Genomic DNA, 18,951 nt, shown 5'->3' with positions numbered 1-18,951 from the left:
AGCAGGCGTGGCGAGTCGCTCTTGTCTCAAAAATAGTTTATTAACAATGTTCATGTTCACTTCAGCTCAAACATCCACGACAACACTTTTCTGTTTGCAAAGCATTATGACAATGAGCTAAAAGTCTGGATCCTTTCATCGTTTTCAAAAAACCTCCAGAGAAAGAAAGAGAAAAGTTACGACACCGAGCAGAAGCTGTTCCCAAAGCCGGTGCTGCTTAAGCAAGTGTGTGTGTGTGTGTGTGTGTCTGTGTGTGTGCGCCCACTATAAAGACCCATCTTTTTACTCATGCATGCAACAACATTGTTAGAACAACTTTTGATATAGTGGCGTAACATCATCTGCACAGATACACACAGCAGTATAGCACATGCCGCCTTGTGATATGCTCGACACCATGTTCAACCCTCTGCTCCTCTTCTGACGATAAAAATCTTCTGACTCTTGTGCTATTTGTTGACCGCAATGATGCAATGAGTTAAAATATAGCATCCACCCTCTAAAGATCTGAGGTAACAACATTATTATGGTGCTTGTGTGCGATTTTAACCAATGCCCCCCTCTCTTCTTCTTCATCAAAAAGAACATGTACTCACATTACATCTCGGCTCAGCCATGAAAAAACAATCAGTTGAAGCTTATGTGCTTGTGGCCAGTAGAGGGTATGAAGCTGTATTTTACATCATAACACATACATTGCCAGCTGGTGTGTTTGGGGCCCATCCTGGCTTTATAAGGACGTTTCATGCTACATCAAAGATACAGTTTTTGCCACACACACACACAGACACACACACACTTCTCCACCTTCTCACTTAACCGACAGCGACATGCAACCAAGGGACAAGAAGAGAACATGGAAGAGCAACAGAGGCGGAGTGAAGAGTCTGTTTCTGAGGGCAGTCGATGGGCCTTCACAATCGAACAATAGTCGAGTAATACACAACAACAAACTTCTTGACAGCAGTGACCATCTCCGAAACATCAGAAACCACAGTGGCTGCTCACACATTGTTTTCTGGGGATGTCGGTGAAACATGTAAATTGTCCCAATCTGTCCCGATCACACATGAGACTGCTTTCATAGGTAGAATCTGAATATTTGTGCCGTAAGAGCTTCGATTGCGGCAAAATCTGACGACACCCTCTGCTCTTATCGGAGTGGTTCAAAGGTCTGAGCTTTGTGAAACAGGTCACAGAGGTCGACCCAGCAGTGCAGCTGGACAGAAAGGCACACCAGAGCAGAGAAGGCACCATGAGGGGTGAAACAGAAACTCCTCAAAACGCCACCGAGCTCCTCCGAGACATGTGAAGAATGTCGCCTGACTGGGGAACGTCCACACGCACAACGAGACACTTCCATGACTTGGCAAACCCATTCGACACACACACACACACACACACACAAACACACACACAGAGCGGGTGTGACAGGCTCGTGTGCATTGTAGTGCCGTCACTCTCAATGAACAAACAAGGGAGGTTTCATTAGAGCGTGGCCTTCGTGCGATTCCTGTTTCAGCCGTGTCATCTCCCCTGTCGCTCCGAAGCAGCCATTGTGCATAGTTGAGTCATGTTGGCTCGCGTCTCGATTGGCCGGTTGTCATCCCTCCATCTAGGACCACTAGACAGAACGCACGGGAACAATCAGGGGGAAGCGGGGAGCTCACGACTTTGGTTAACCATTTATCACGTTATTTAGACAGCTGCCGTCTTATCTTCGGAGTGAGCGGACTGGGAACATGTTGAGGGGAATGCTTGAGACAAAACAAATTGAGTCAAGCAGCCATTTTACTGTGCTTGACGATTCGTAGACGAAGCTGAAACTTAGTTACGGCTTTGAAAATGGGCGAGTGTGCGTGAAGGGGCCCCTCAGCTGAAAGGTTAGCTGGTTTACAAACACGAGAAATCGATGGTGGTGTACGAACTTTGAAAAAAAGAAAGAAAGAAAAGGCACTAGCTCTTGTGGTCAAAAGAAATCAACGTTCATTCTCTACCCCGGCTGCTGCCATGACAAACTGAGCTGGTACTAACAGGACAAGACGTTATTCATGAAGAGGTTTGTTTACAAGCTGAATAAAAAGTTTGTGAAGAACAATGCTGCAGACAATTATGTGCATCTATCACGGCCGCGTTACATTACAAATGCAAAGGAAAGAAACAAGTAGGAAACCTTCTATGTGTATAGACAGATAGGAACTTTAAACATCAATTTCTAACGATGGTTGTAATATAGACAAACGTCTGTTTCCTGTATAAGGGGCGTTTTCATAGGATTCATCTGCCTGCGTCATATCGTGAAAAGCGAAATACAGTACAAAGATGCCATTTGGTAAAAGGTCAGTTCTTTTTCGTGTGTTTTTTTTTTGTTGCTCTTTTCCTCTTGGTCGGTTGTTTCTGTGAACTGCTCACAGCAGGGAGCAGCCGCCTCTCTTCTTGCGCTTGCGGACCTGCAGCGCCGCCCTGGTGGCCATCTCGAACACCTCCCGCACGCCGTCCTTGGTCTTGGCGGAGCACTCCAGGTAACCGAAGGCACTGATCCTGCCGGCCATGTCTCTGCCTTCATCCGACTTCACCGGCTCCTGCAGGGTGAGACCACACACACTGTTAGGGACTGGGGGGTATTCAAAAAAGTGAGAGGATTGTGGGTTTGTTTTTTAGCCTGAAAGAAGATTTGGTCTCAATTTGGTAAAAGGATAGTTTTAGATTTGTAGTTTAAGTTAAGTTCATAAGCGCATTATTGACATTCTTGCATTTAACTTGGGTATTCTCATTTTACACTGTTTTATACTTATTAAGTAAATCTCTTCTTAGGACATGTTTTTGTGTAACTTCGTTCTATTCCCCTCTGTTTTATGAACTGATTCTCTCATTAGCTACTGGATATCAAAAGGAAACATTGCACGATGCATTGAATCATTAATTGATAAAACAATTTTTTTATCATTAACTATTTTGATGATTCATTAAATATGTTATTTTTTTCAAGCATATAAACATTAAATATTCTGTAGATTTTTATGTCAGCTGATATTTCTTTGTTTGACCCCCCTCCCAACATTTTACAAATATAATTATATAGAATATATACATTCTATATAATTATAGAGAAAATAATAATTAAGATAAAGTGTTCATTGGAAACTCATAAATTAACATGTTCAATGTGTGTTTCAGGGCGATTCAAACCGAAATGAAAACCTCGTCAAACAGATGAAACTTGAACCCGACCAGCAACATCGCGGCTTTAGACATGCGGAGCCAACGGGGGGGGGGGGGGGGGTGTGTGTGTGTGTGTGTGTGTGTGTGCATGTAAATCTGAAACACTTGAACTGATGACTTCACGCTGCTCTTTGTCTCCTGATTTCTACAGAAAGAAAAAAGCTGACAGCGGCGTCTGAAAGAGCCGGAGACAGACAGAGAAAAGGCCTCAGTGGCACGATGAGTCGTTCTGTGACACACTGAACACACATGTTGTCGTCATCGTGGTGTGACTAACACACCACAAACAGATTCTTACACAGACACAAAAACATCTCTTTTATAAAAACTGAAATCTCATTTCACTTCTTCTTTCGATTTGAATTTAAAACTAATTTGCGTACATTTTTGCATTGTTCTGGAACAGAGATCCCTCCTCCAGTTTCCTCAAGTTTTCACATTAACAGATTTTCATGTTTTTTTTCTTTCCACCTTAAAAGTGTAAACATGCTGAAAATCCCTCTAGATTGATAATTTTGTACTAAATAAATAAAAGACAATTGATTCAGCTTCAAGTTTCAAATATTTCACTTTTAGCTTCATCTTTATGAGGTACCGAGATTCATGAGGGAATACAATTATTTCAATCATAAGGCAGCTTTCTAATTACATCCTCACATTCTGGGTAGATTACGCTGTAATATTAATGGAACAACTCTACTGTTTCAGTAGACTTATTGCAGGATGAAACATTGTGCCGTGTTAATAAACCTTCCAAAATTACGGATCTATTATTTCCACGGTCTTTGCAAAACATAACGCTATAACAGAATATTATTTTCCCTTTCTATATATTCGGACCAATATTTTAACAATCAAAACAAATTCAGGAATCACAAAAAGCCAGACATGTCTCACTTTTTAGATTTTATCTGCAGTTCAGGAATTTGTGAAACGTGACATTACTCACAGTCTCCATGGAGGCTGTTTTGTAAATGACATTAATGGGTGAACTATCCCTTTAAATTTGACAAAAACACAGTTGAAACGATTTAACCATGAAGGTCTGCCCCGCTGCTTTAACAAAGAGACCTTCACCTCAGCTGAACACCCGCAGACTCATATTCAAAGGTCGTGAATATGAGCATTAATAATTCAGACTCACAAGCTGAACCACCGTGACACGTTTCTACGCAGCACGTTTTCAACAGGTGCCCACATGTCCCCGTCTACCTCCATCTACAGCTCATTGACCTTCAGGGGGAGACGGCCTGTACCTGCTTCATCTTGGCCAGCTCTCTCCGCGTGTGCTCGTCGTTCCTCAGGTCCTTCTTGTTCCCCACCAGGATGATGGGCACGTTGGGACAGAAGTGCTTCACCTCAGGCGTCCACTTCTCCGGGATGTTTTCTGTCCCCGGAGAGAGAGGGAGGGAGGGAGAGAAGTGAGCCCAGATGCTCGGGAGAGAAACTATAAAAAGGGCAGAGTCACCGAGCAGAACACTTCTCGTGATGGATTGCTCTGCAGACGGCTCCAGGCAAAGATGTTCTAGCTGCACTAATCCCAGCTCCCATCAAGGCCATTAAGGCTTTTAACAAACAGCTTGCTGAGCTGAGACGAGTGGCCTTGTTGCTGTGAAGAACACGACAGCCAGGATATATGAATCTTACAATAAGTTTCTCATACTGCCGATCACATCTTAGGTTTATTTTCATTTAGTTGTTTAAATGAAATGTCGTGAGCCTCGATGGGGTTTCCAGAAATCAAATCCAATTTGAAAAACAATTCCTAGTATTGTACTTTAGCCATAAAAGATCAAAAGTAACATTTTAAATAAAACCGTGTAAGTGCTCATCACAACAGGAAAAGTTCAAATAAATATCGTTCTGCATAACCACACTTGCATTTCTCTGGCTCTGGTTGTTTTTAGGGATGAATTCCCTGGTTTAAGGAAAGGTTATACAGATTAAAACATTTCAAAATGAGGGTTCTGCAGGTAAGCAGGTGATTACCTAAGCTGTCAGGGCTGTCGATGGAGAAGCACATGAGGATCACGTCTGTGTCGGGGTACGAGAGAGGCCTCAACCTGTCGTAGTCCTCCTGGCCGGCAGTGTCCCACAACGCCAGCTCCACCTGCGACCCAACAAAATGGAGAAACCAAAAGTGAAATGCAGCAAAAACTTACATCTGTGTAACATGTACACATGTACGCACAAATCTTGTGTTTGGGGATCTTTCCTTCTACTGCTTATTATCTCCATGATTCATTCATCTGTGTCATTTTCTTGACAGCCTTGTAGTTGTCAAACCAGACTTGATGCCAAAATGTTGCTCACCGTTCCGGATCCATGCACAAACATTTAACCAGTCAAAACATCATTAGTGATCCAGTTCTTTCTTTCTTTCTTCTCCAACAACATCCGGAACGATTTGGAACAAGACGTACGAGCCTCAGAGCAGCGCATTTCCCAAAAGGCCAAAGTGAGGAAATATTTGGAATACCTAACCATGGGACATTTGTCTGCTCCAGCCACACATGCATACCAGGGATTTTGATCATAGCTGGTGATTCGTGCATTACACTGAAGCCGCTGTGGCCGTGCACGTGAACGTCAGCGTACAGATATTCACTTCTCGTCACCGCAGCGGCTCCGACCTTATCAGAGCTCCACACATCTGTTGTGTTGTCAGCGCCGTGGAAATGAACTCGGGGAACGGGCCTCATCCCATTACACTGCTGATTAATTCAATTAGGGAAAGTGGGAGATTAGCGAGCATCAAACCGGGAACCTTCTGTCCCTGTGCAGACATTAGCTGCCAGTCTTCTCTCCACTCCGCTGCTCCGGAGCTGACTCACTGTTTTCAGGGGGAGAAAACTTTTCGCAGAGTTTCGAAGGCGCCGGAGCGACTGCATGACAATAGATTCTGCTCTGCCCACAGAGAGCAGAGGCATCCGTCAGCGGGGCCCAAAAATAGACGTTTGCAGAGGCAGTAGGGTGGGAGGTGGCGGCGGCGCGCTGGTGAGACGAGATGAGGAACCGGAGCAGTTGGGTTCCTGCTGGACTCGGGGTAACGCCGCATAAATTGTGGGGAAGAACAGAAAGAGAGGATGGGGGGGGACAAGCTATTTTTAGAACATGCCCAATCCACTGAGGGTGAGAGAACGTTTATATCCTCATGGGGGTAAAAACTTAAATTTAGGGGCTGGGATCACAAAACTAATCCAGCGGTTGTATAAGGGCCTGTTTCCTATGACAGAGGTCCTCTAGAGACATGGAGGGGGGGGGGGGGGCTAAAGAAGCCTACGGTCATATCTTACCCAAATTGATCCCCTCCTAGACCGATGTCCATCTTGAAACTCTAAGTTTATATTTCCTGTCCAGAACATCCCAGTTAACCCCTCCCTGCCGCCCCCTGTCCAAGTGTGACCAGGACAGGAAATGAGAAACATTTATCTGACAGGGGGAGGAGGAGGAGGAGGAGGGGGAGGAGGGGGATGTGAGGGAGGGAGGGCGATTGCCAGGAGACATCCCTGTTCTCTGTCTGAACAGGAAGCTGGGAAGTCAAGTCATTTCCTGTTTTTGGCCAAGTGGTGATCCTGCAGCGGGGGTCGGCTCAGGAGAACAAAACCCCCCCGACATAACAGACCCACTGCGACTGGGACTCGACCCTCGCTGGAAAATCCCCGTGACTCAAGTTCAAGACGCCACACACTCTGAGGAGTGGGTCTGAAATCAGTCCCCATTTATTATACAACAAACTTGATCTACCTCAAACATAAACATTGTGCACAATGGACACACAATCACATACAGTTCAAATGTGAAAGACTTGATAGTTGTTATTGTGCAATTGTTTATTGTTTCCGCTATGAAAAGGTATTTCACGACTAGTTAATAATAATAAAGTATTAATAATGAAATATGTGTATTTACATTTGCATTTTATATAAAACAAATAATTAATTGTTAATTTTCTTAATTCAAGTTCTATATAGTTGTAATATTTATATTAAAGTTAAATCGTTAAATTGTTAAATATCAAGCTTCAGTTAAACTTCGCAGTCCTAAATGTTTGATAACTTCTCAGGAATCATTATCAATTTAACAGATTGTCATCAAACAAGGAGACTTTCTGAACTGACTTCTAATCTTTCTTCAGAGTCAGATTTACAAACCTGCTTTCCATCGACCTCGATATCAGCGATGTAGTTCTCGAACACTGTGGGGACGTAGACTTCAGGAAACTGGTCCTTGCTGAAAACAATCAGGAGACATGTCTTTCCACAAGCTCCGTCCCCGACGATCACCAGCTTCTTCCGAATGGCTGCCATCTCTGTCGGGGAAACCAGAAGAGCGGTTATCACACATTCAAACCAAAGGAAGACTGCTGAGTGTCAACATGATCAGACGAGAGACACAGAGGGAAAAGAAACTTCTTCTTTTTTGCCGTCAAGGGAGATTTTATCTGTCATGCTGCGAGACAAATGTGGGCCAGACAACACAGTCACACTTTGGCACCGGTGTGTGTTTCCCCTCTACAAGATATTTAAATTATTTGTAGACTTTGCAGGAACACGAGACAAATCAAGAAGACGCCATCGCACACAAACGTTTCTGTGCTCGTGCTGCGTGGGCCCCGAAGCAGAAGGCTCTGACATCTCTGTCTGACAGGCCTGCATCACGCTGCACCTGTGGGAGAGGATCTGCTCATCTTCACAGACCCGGAGACTACAAGCTCTGCAGGCCGGGCGAGAGGAGGAGGAGGAAGATAGGGGAGTGAGGAAGAGGAGGAAGAGGGGAGGGGTGTTGAGACAAGCTGGGACACAAAGGAATGCGCTCCTATCAGGCTCCTTCTCCGCCCTGTCAGAGCAGATGGTGGAGGAGCTGCTGGTGTCCCGAGGCAGACAGAACGATACTCTACTTCTCTGCTCTGCATTCTGTTCTCTTCAGGAAAACTTCGGCAGCAGCTTAATACTGTAATTATCTCGAAATTACGTTTGCACTTAAAGGAACAAGAGCTCAACCTGCCGGCCCATATGTTGTTCCCGAGAAGAAGCATTTCCCAACATAATATAACATCAAGTCAGACTAGGTTTAGACGCATCTGTCGACAAGGTTTAAATTTCAAATCTGCACTTTGATTCCTCTGCAAAAATATGACAAAACGAGAAATGTGTCTGCAGCAACCCCAAGCGTCTCCCACACATGCACTGAGGTCCAGATATTTTCAGAAGGGCCTGTACGTGAGAGCACAAATGTCTGAGTGAGTTGCTCCAGACACTTTCCAGAACTTTTCCTGCAAGCCCCCCCACCCCCCTCCAGTAAGATATCTAGAAAATGTCCAAATGAGCCAGTGTGAGAATAAAGTAGGAAAATATCTAGAAGATTCCCGGCGAGCAACAAAGACATCAACCTGGAATGGAAACAAGATCTGAGAGCTTTTGGAGATATGACAAATATTCCAGTTGTTGTTGTGAACACACACAATCTCCTGCTGCTTTCTTCATATGTGAAAGGCAAACTCCAGTAAATGTCCAGATCCTATTTTCCAGACATTTTCTGACCTTCCCGTCTGAAAACGTCTCCAGAGTGGAGGAGGAGTGCCTCAGCTGGAGCAGGCTGGGTGGGGATGAGATAGCGGAGCTGCTGATGGATGAAGCTGGAGCCCTGCTGGCTGGGAGCAGCTGTGCCTTCAGTCATTTGGCTCCTCTCCTCATCCACTTTCTAACAGACAGTCCTGACAACAATCCTCTTCACGAGGGAACACACCTCTCAGAGGGAAATCCTGTTTTAGAGCTGTTGGCGAAACACAGAGCCGAGTCCGACCCTCTAACCAATTTAACCTCTGACAGGATAAACCTGTCTTTTCAGTGAGAAGCATCCAAACACAGAATTCATCATGAAAAAGGTCTTGAGTTACTGGTAAAACTATAAATGACTTGGTGCCAGAACAGATGAGTAGATATCTCTAGATGAATTCTAAAAATATTTGTATCTATTCAGGGCAGATGAATACTTGCCATTTGACAATTAAATAATAGTTTTGGGAAATGAACTTCTTCCCTTTCTTTTCAATAGTTGGATGAGACGATTGATTCCTTGTCTGATTTCCGTGTGGTTGACATGAAGCTTTCCAATCAGCTCACTATAAAGACTGGAAAGTGGCCACGTCTTGCTAAAGGGAAGGGAAAATGTCCGTTCCAGTTTCCAGGAGCTTGAAGTTTGTCCTCAAGCATCTTGTTCGGTCCAAAGCTCAAAAATATTCAGCGTTAAACAGGAAACCAGCAAATACCAGAGATCTGTGCTCATATTTCTTCAATCAAATACTCCCATTTCCAATCCATCAATTAATAAATAGAAAGTTAAATGAATTGTTGCAGCTCCATTTAACATTTTAAAGTTAAAAGTATCCATTCAAAGTGAAACGTATAATATAAAGATAACAATAGTAAATGGGTTTAGTCGCAAAGGCAGCAGAGGACGCCGGGAAAGAGCCATGAGAGTCGAAAGCTAAAGAAGCCATGAGAGGAAATTATTACCCGGCTGTGTTTCCATGTGTATCGCGTCTTGGCATAACCAGTAGCCATACTGGAAACTTTGGGTGTGTTGGTGTGTTTGACAGTTTTATTGACATGTGATCATGGTTTATAATTACATTTCCTGCCTTTTACCCAAAGGCCCACTCCTCCTGGTGCCATGTTGTGTGTTCCAGCTGCAGAGGAGGAGGCGAGTGGTGCCAAAGACCTGAGACTGAATGTAGGACACTGCAGCAAATCACTGGAGGAGAGCTGCCTCCATTCAAAATGTGCTCATCTCACTGATACTTCCGTATTTTATTCAACGTCACATTTTCATACCACTGCGCAGTATGTAGATATCAATAATGATGATAAATCCTTTGATCAGAACAAAAATATCTGACACTTGCACAAACTTTTTAATCAATGTATAAATCTTCCCTTCATGGGAATTTAAACGATTTGTGGTGCCAACGATCAGATGCTGGCAAATGGCTTGGTCACATCCTCAGAGTGGATCAGAACCGCATCCCCAAGTCCACCCTAAGATGGACAACACCATAAACAAGGTCCCCCCAACAAGCCCAGACTCAAAGATGGGTCCGACACAGGGAGAGGCCCACGAGTGACCCAGGACCAGATGGAGGCGGGTCGTCAATTTCCTTTCCCTTAATAGACGAAGAGGACTGACTAGCTCATCGAGGATTTTAATGTTTTTAAGGTTAACAAAAAATGAGGAACGCCTCTCCATATAACTCTAAAACAGTTTACTGCAGGGCCGCTGAATTAAATGGGTTTGTTAGTGACTGTCTTCATCTTGTGCCTCGGGGGGAAAGGACCAGATATTGGCCCGAACGAGACGATGGGCTCAACGCCAATCAAGTGGGAGACAGCAGCGCCGCGGCCTCAGAGGCTCACCCTGTGAAACAAAACAATCCACTTCCTGTTCTGAGAAGCTTGGGAGGAGCCTTTTTGGCTGCAGCTCTGTTTGGACAGGCCTCAGCAGAGCCGGGACGCAGGGAAGAGGACTGCCAGAGGCAACGCAACACATGCTAACAGGCACACGCACACAGTCCCCGTCTCTGCACGACACTGTCATAGTGTGTCCTCGGTGGCGGGGACAAAACATCTTGACAAAAAGGAAATTGTGCGTCACAAAACAAGCTGCGAAGCCGAACGCTCCGGCTCCCCCCACGACTGATGCCCCATCCACCAGCTGAGGAGCAGGAAGTTCCAGCAGCTGCCAGCATCTAATGATTTTCACTGCTGTCGCCATCCTGTTCAAACCTGTTCGTCCTGATTCCAGCTGCACATTCACATCAAAGCCTGACCACACTCTGTGTCAATCCAAACGCTCGAATGGGAACCACTCGTCTGCAGCCAGCCAGTATCAGCTGGTCGACCTTTGACCTGCATGCTATTGAGTGAAAGCATCGAGGTGTCACTGGGAGATGAAGTGAATTCGTGGAAACCGATGGATTCCAACACCGTTCTGTCGGCTCTGAACAAACATCCCTGACTTCAGGGCGGAGGCTTTATCCATTCACCCGCCGCTCTGCCTCCAGACACCACCGCTGAGACTGAGCCGCTGGTGCAGAGAGATCTGTTCCAACATATTCATGAAGCCTTCACAACGCGCAGAGGCTGAGGGAAGACCAACGATAACTGTGAGGCTGGGGAACACATCGGAAAGAGAGAGAAATACTGGAAGGAAAACAAACAAGTTACCACTGAGGAATATGAATATGACTAAACTGCTCTTTCAATCGAGGTTCTCCAGATAAAAGTCCACGTTTTATCTTTATTTATGGTGCTAAGCTCCAACAGAAGGCAAAGAACCAATATGAAGCCGGTTTTTGATGGTGATCTATTTCTTCTAGTTGTGGTTTCAACCTTTGCGGCTCAGGGTTAGTCAACTACAGCAGCAAAAAAACAAAAAAATGCCTCCAACACTGCTCATGCTTCCAGGTCAGGCCTTGAAGAGTAACGATCTTATAACACAAGACATCTTTAAAGTAAGTTTCCTCCAGATAAAACCGCCACCCGCTGTTTTGTGGTCTTATGCTTCTCTTGGATTACCAGTGCTCCCAAGTAAAACATCTCAGATTTTTTTCAGATAATGTTCATTTCTGCCATGGATTGATAAATGGAGACATCTGCATGATTTCACAGGAGATATTAACTCGTCCAGTCCTGTGAGAGTGAACAACCTTCAGGTTCGGCAGTTGCATGTTCAACGAACGGGCTCTTTGAGTGAGGAGGAGAAAAATGGTATCAGAACATCTCCAGTCGCTCTAGTAATCATTATTTTATCTATTTCATCTCAATTTAAAACTTTGGTATTTTCAGCTGTTGCTCGACTCAACAGGTAATTTCAAGACATCAAAGCTGTGATCAGAGAAACTGCAACATGCAGCTGCTTTTTGCTGCTTTTAACCATTCTGGGAGGTTTTCATGACTGAACTAGAACGGCCCTCGGAGAGAACAGACCTCCGACAAGGCCCGACAGTCCACTTATGAAACCACATTTCAATTCACCAGATTCAGGGTTAATACCGAGTTCTTCCCTGACTCATACCGCATCCTTCCAACAAGTTCACGTGGTATTCCATCCAGTAGATTTTTGTGTAACGCTGCTCACTATCAAACGCAGATGGAGAACCTGAGGAAGCCTCTGCAGGAAATGCGAGTGTGTAACGTGAACTCACTCTGACACTGGAAAACGCACAATAAAACCGGATCCAAACACAACACAAGGGGCCATTAAACTACACAGTAAAGCAAAGCACCATTACTTCCTACAACTATTTGAGCAATGCCCGGGGTTAAGGAACACGCCACCTCTCTTTCTCTCTCTGAGGAGGTTTCCTGAGGCTTAGGGGCCAACGGGAGTTACACAACGAGCTGGGTGGAGTAAGCGGCGAGCGGAGCGTGACCCCCCCGACCAGTGAGGTGGCGCTGCCTTTCAATCCTCGCACGGGTTTAATATCGACAACATCTCTGGATCAGCATCAAGCGTCCGGCCGACAGGAGGCGTGCTGCGTCTGACATGATAATGATGATGAATTCCTTTTTTGATAATAAGCAGGAACGTGACGGGAAACCAGCACAAGTTGGATTGTTTTGCTCGTCCAACAGGCTTCACTGGGCCGCACCTCTTTCCACTGATGTAAACACACACTGCACGACACTATAACTCTATATACACAGGAGCTTTAAAAGGACCGGTTCAGTTCAACTCTGGCTGCAGATCAGTCTTCCAGAGCAATAAAAACAAGACTTGTGCAGAGAAACATTTGCAGAGGAATCACAAGTCTGGCCTGAACCTCCACGGAACGACAGTTAGTTTAACAAGAGAATCAAAATTACTTTCATATTCTGCAGAGACGTGTTTTATTTACTGGCTGCAAATTGCCCTCTGGCAACGTTGGCACCATAACCACAAGTCATTTCTAATAAGGCTGGTGTTCCGCCCCCCCCTACCAAATCCTTTCTCAGGATAAACACAAGGTAACAGGTCTGTTGTTGTTTTTTGTCTGAGAAATGAGCCAAAGTTCATGCTGCCAAAAATCACCTGAACCCAAGTGTAAAAAACACAAGAGGGAGAAAACAGATTTTCACTTCACAGTCACAGCAGGGTAAACAAACCGCCAATGTCCATGAGAGTGAAGCTGGAACCAGAAGATATTTATGACTTTTGCCCAATATGTTGCTGATGCATTGTGTAAGCACTGAAGAGGAATAACACATAGTTCATCTACATCAGATTTATTAAATGTTTAGCAGTTTTTCAAGTTTGTTGTTCTCTGCACAAAGAGTTTCAAAGTACAAACTTCACTCAGAAGCAACAAATCAAAGAAAAAATGACATTTAATAATCATGATGATAATAATACATTTGATTTGATAGTACTTTTAACTATGTTAAATCCTAATACTTATGATATTGACTGATATAATAGTTGTCCATAATGTGTTAAAATGGATTCTACTTGATTGGTTTTCACTATCATGTTTCTTTTATCATTTTTCAGATTTTGATTTAGTAGAATATAATTTACTGTCTTTGGTTTAAAGTGACATTGTATTCATTTGGGTATCGTCTGTGGGAAGCACTTTGTTACGGCTGTCTTGAATTGTGCTATAGAAATTAAGTTGTTATTGTTATTATCATTATCTATGCATTTTAGAGTCAGACTAACCAAGTTATCTGAAGACATCAACGCTCAGCCCTGGGAACCGACAGTGTGTGTGTGTCTGAGAAATGGGCCAAGGTTCATAAACTGGCAGAGGCTGTGTGTGTGCGTGTGCGTGTGCGTGTGTATGTGTGTGTGTGAGAGACAGAGCAGACAGCCTGCGACACTGGCTCCTCCACCTCCTTAATCCCAATGTAAAAACATCTTATCAGACTAAATGTGACAGGAGCAAGGTGCGACTTCCCTCAGTTGGTCACCGCTTAAAAAAAAAACGAATCTCATAAGAAAGCTTGGGGCCCGTCCAGCATTAATGAGTGGCATGTAGCGGCTCCTGGGTCCCAGTGAGACGCTCTGGGCTCCGGAGCATTGAATTGAAACGTTAGCTCTGAACTCTCTTACACAACAGCAGAGAAATAAACAAAGCAGATCAGGTCAGCTCCTCACATTCTTTGGGCGGTTTGTTACAAACACAGCAGCTCCTCAGACTCACTGAGTCATGGCTTCACTGGTACACCCAAAACAAAACAGATCCAATGTCCCAACAGTGAATCAGCCCATGCAATGAAAGCAGGGGGGATGTGTGTAGTAAAGCCTCGAGAGGGAAAGTAGATCAGATTTTAAACAGAATATGAAAATAACGTTAGAGATTTGTATATAAAATGGTATTTTGCTGTTATAAGGAATAGTTCAACATTTTGCTTGCTTCCTGGATTCAGTTAGGAGAGAAGATTGGTCTCATTTCTTCTTCTATGGATTAAGATGCATTAAGAAGCCTCCGCTCACTTTCAGATGACCTCACGATCATGACAGGTAGTCACTGCTCCCAGGAATGGTATGACACGCAACTTCACAAGAAACCACAACTTGTCCTCTGGATGTAACCAAGCTTCCTGCTTACTTTCTGCTAAACTAAACCAAATGTCAGTTGATGAAATTTGTGTCAGCAGCAGCAGAACAAAAATGAAAGATATTCAGTTTACGGCCATCGCAGACTCGAAGAGCATTTTGAAAATAGAGCATTAAAGTTTTTGGGCATTGATATCTCCAACAATCAATGAATTAGTTATCAATATTGCAACCAATCAATACTGATTTTCTTTTAGTTTTTTTTATCATTTAGAAGAATTCCAAATATTAAGTGGGTCCAGTTGATTAAATAACAGATTTTCTCTGTTTTCTATCATTGACTTGAATTTCTAAACACTTTAAAAACCACATCATTATGACCAAGACAGAAATTTCACCTCTGGAAACTGTGATGAGCGTTTCACTCATGTTTTGGGCTTTTAATAAAAAAAAAAAAGACTCACTGTTCATTACATCCTGATAAAATGTATTTAAACATATTTTAAGTAACAAAAATAACATCGGTTTTGTACATTTGGATTATTATTTCAGTCTTTAAAGTGTCAGAAAGTAATTCATATTTATTGTGTACACTTCTTCCTGGTTTTGCTGTATCAAATGTTTGTTGCATTGTACATTGTTGCCAAATGTATTTTGATATTTCCACATATTATCATTTTTTTGGTGAATCTTAAGTTAAGAATGACCCCTTCCTGTTTAAATCACATCAAAAGCCCAGAATTAATACTTCAATCCACATATTTCTTCAACCAACTTCATGCTGAAAACCTCCAGTGACTCAGATGTCCTCCTCCACATGTTTGTGTTGTGCTTGTCAATGACTGTTTGCATTAAATCCAGAGACACGGGAGTGTTAATAGCGAGGAAATGAAGAGTCCCCAGGAATAGAAGTGGCTCATTAAGAGCTTTGCCATGAGGAGTTGCTTATTGAGGTCGCAGCAGTTGCACAGACTGTTCCCAGCGACAGGAGCCGATCTGCTGCTCGGCAAGAAATCAACTGTTGAACACAAACACACCCTGGCAACTGGGAAAGCATACTGGTTTGCATCTCGTCCCACATCAGAGGGGAAACTACAAAGATGAGCAGGAAAACAGACGAGGAGAAGCCACCACCTTGTTTCTCTGAGAGCCAAGTAAGTGATCTGCAATTAGTCTCAGATCAGAGTCCAACTGCAGCAGTGTGTGTGTGTGTGTCTGTGTGTGTGTGACATTTACCTGTCAGCAGCCGGATGAGGTGTTTTTATATGAATATTAGTCCCAGCTCGCTCCTTCTTCTCGGTTGGGCCACACACACACTCACAGTGCACACACTCACTCACTCACTTCTTGCTGCAGTATTCGCTAATTTCCCAGAGGCTGGAAACCGGGGCAGAGCAGCAGGATCCTCCCACTGACACCGGAGAGGATCAAGAGCTCACTCACACGCTGCTGCTTCTGCTCGACACCTTCAGAATAAAACGCGTGTTGATTTGTCAGGAGAGTTGAAATGAGACCACTACAACATTTGCGTAATAACGTAGAGCAAAGAAAAAGAATCAGGTGCAACAGGAATATAGGTAAATTTAAACATATGCATGTTAATGATGAAACCATCTGTATTGGCTGAAAATTGTGCTTCAGAAGGTGTTTGTCTGAGACAGTTTGCAAGTAACAAAAGTATAACATTTGACGCGTTCACTTTTGAAGCTGCTATTTTGAAAATAATGTTAATTGGTTTATATGTGCGATGAAATCAGAAACTCGTGTTCCAACACTTCTTCAGACTTTCTGAATTGTTCTGACTAGAGTTGACTTTGTTTTGCCTGGTCGGGGGCTAATTTTAACAATTATTTAGTCATGAATGTTAGATGAATGCACAAGGAGGTGATTTTCTCCCTCCTCGCCTTTTGTTTGTTGGTTCGTTGGTTGGTTGGTGTCTGACCGGCTCACAATTTGGCTGGCTGCCTGGTTGATTGGTTTATTGGTTGGCTGGGTGGTTGGTTATATGATTCGTTGGTTGGATTTCCATATAACTTGGTGGAAGGGGGGACATAGGCAGAGAAACAACCCATTACATTTTGGAGCAGATCAAGAGAAAGGGTTAAATACATCATAATTTTTTCCTTTATTTCCCTGGGAATCTCCATACCTCATACCTCCATCTTGATAGAACAACCTTATAATGTTTCTTCATGTCAACAAATCTTGTGAAAACAATAAAACCAACCATGTACCCAGGACCTATGCACCCAGAAGAGAACCATGTTTAAGCTTAAAAAACAAAAGTGCTGTAAAGGAAAAATGTTAACATTGAAAAAAATGATTATGTTTCCACTCATATCTAGACATATTTATGCTTGTAGCTCTACGTTACTCTTATTTTGAAGGCCAAGGCCTGTATTTCAGGTATCGTTATGTCGACCTATTTGTAGCTTGACGGAGCTGCTGCAGGCTCCCGGGGCCCTCCTCCCCTCCCCGGTCAAGGATGACATCATCTGTAGTACAAGAAGACTCGTGCAACAGGAGCGAAGGGTGTGGATCTCACCACTGTGTCCCTCTGAAAAACAAACTCACCAACAAACAGAGCAAACCTGCACCAGCCGCCTCCCAGGAGACCGGCCACTTCCTGCAGGAGCCACACCTCATAGGTTCTATCAATAGTACCACAACTGGACATGCAGTTACACAAAATAATGATGCAATGAAGGATACACATGACCTTACATTTATATTAATATTAATAGATAGGTGTAATTCTTGCTGATTGACATAATGATCCGCGATGGAAAAAGGCGAGTTACCTTTTTAGTGACATTACTTTGCCTCCATTTCAGAGGAACATGTTGTTGTTGCCAACCTGTGACTCCTCCGCATTTAACTGACCATTTTTGTGATAACTTTAAGAACTAGAATGGAACTCAGTGGAGCCAGTACCTCCGCCAAGGCCCAACGGTTCCCTGACATTCAATCAAGCTGCACCAAAAGTCACACAATCCCCTGAATGGGTCAGATTTCTTTCATCAAGTTTCATGAGCCATTTCCTGACAAACTTGTGAACAGGTGAAATAAAAACCTGCTGAATGTTAAATAACCTGGGAAAGAAAATGGCACAGCAACATTTCACGGACAATGTCTTATCCTTTCACCAAAATTTTGCGTAAAAACATTTTGTTATTTCTTGTGTAATTATGCTAGCAAATAAACAAATACACAAACTGACAGGGGTGAAAGAATACTAACCCATCCTTGGCAGTGGAAACAATGATTTTAGGCAACAGATAAAACTTGATGCGTCACTGTAAACCAAAGGCCACATCCTCTTGTACAGGTTTTACTTTGGTTATTGTAGGTGATTATTTTTTAATATTTGTTTTTAAGAGCTTGATTTCACTTGGTTTTTATATGAATATAATTTTGTCACAGATGATCGTCCTTGTCGTCTAGTTAGAATTGTCAGTGAAACAATTAAGAAACTGTTGGTTGATAGATGTGGTAATTTGTGTAAAAATAATGGGTTAAGTTAAACAACGAAAGCGAACAGGGGAGGGAGGGAGATGGCAGATGACTCCCCCACAGTCGAGCTCTATTCAGGCCAAAGGGAGGGAGCCTGTGTGGGTGGACACAAGATGCTTTAAACAGAATGTAGAGCAATTAAAATTAGCTCCTGCTCAGCAACTACATTAAATTACTGCCTGTATATTATAGCCTCCATAATAATAATGAACTGCTGTAATACATAATAGCATAATTAAAGGGGCCATTTTAATATTTGGTGCTCTTGGTTGTACTAAATAACTTTTTGAAAGAAAGACTTTTATAGGCAGTATCTTTACAGAATGATATCAGCCTAAGTATCTCAGTATATTTCTCCCATTAGTGTCAGTATTATGGAAGATGATGATGAATATAAATGCTTGACTTTGACATTTGTTCTTATTTGATGTAATAAAAGCTGCGTTTCAACTCAAAGTCAAATGTTAAGTCTCAGGAACTATTTTCAAGGAACTGAATTGTTCTTGCAGATCACTGTTCGCTTGTTTTAAGAAAAGTCACAGCCCAGTTTAAAGCAAACCATCAGAATACAAGTTCAATACCTCTCTACACATTGGAATTCAATATGGGCAGAGAAGAAAAGGTAATAAGTATTTAAACAATTATAAAGTTAAACCATTAACAATCAATATTTAGGCG

General features: G+C 43.1%; 1 protein-coding gene across 1 annotated transcript; it reads right to left on the bottom strand.

Moving 5' to 3' along the window:
* Positions 1-19: 19 nt before the first annotated feature.
* rhoca (ras homolog family member Ca) lies at positions 20-16,155 on the bottom strand. Its single transcript, XM_053445984.1, has 5 exons — positions 15,997-16,155; positions 7,377-7,534; positions 5,212-5,332; positions 4,479-4,609; positions 20-2,582 (listed from the first exon to the last, which is right to left on the bottom strand). Exons 2-5 carry the CDS (start codon positions 7,530-7,532, stop codon positions 2,409-2,411), a joined length of 582 nt encoding a protein of 193 aa, XP_053301959.1. The 5' UTR covers positions 7,533-7,534; positions 15,997-16,155; the 3' UTR covers positions 20-2,408.
* Between the last annotated feature and the right edge of the window lie 2,796 nt (positions 16,156-18,951).

Source organism: Pleuronectes platessa, chromosome 2, assembly GCF_947347685.1.
Source record: "Pleuronectes platessa chromosome 2, fPlePla1.1, whole genome shotgun sequence".
Classification (NCBI taxonomy): Eukaryota; Metazoa; Chordata; class Actinopteri; order Pleuronectiformes; family Pleuronectidae; genus Pleuronectes; species Pleuronectes platessa.
This window is presented reverse-complemented; position numbering and strand designations above follow the sequence as displayed.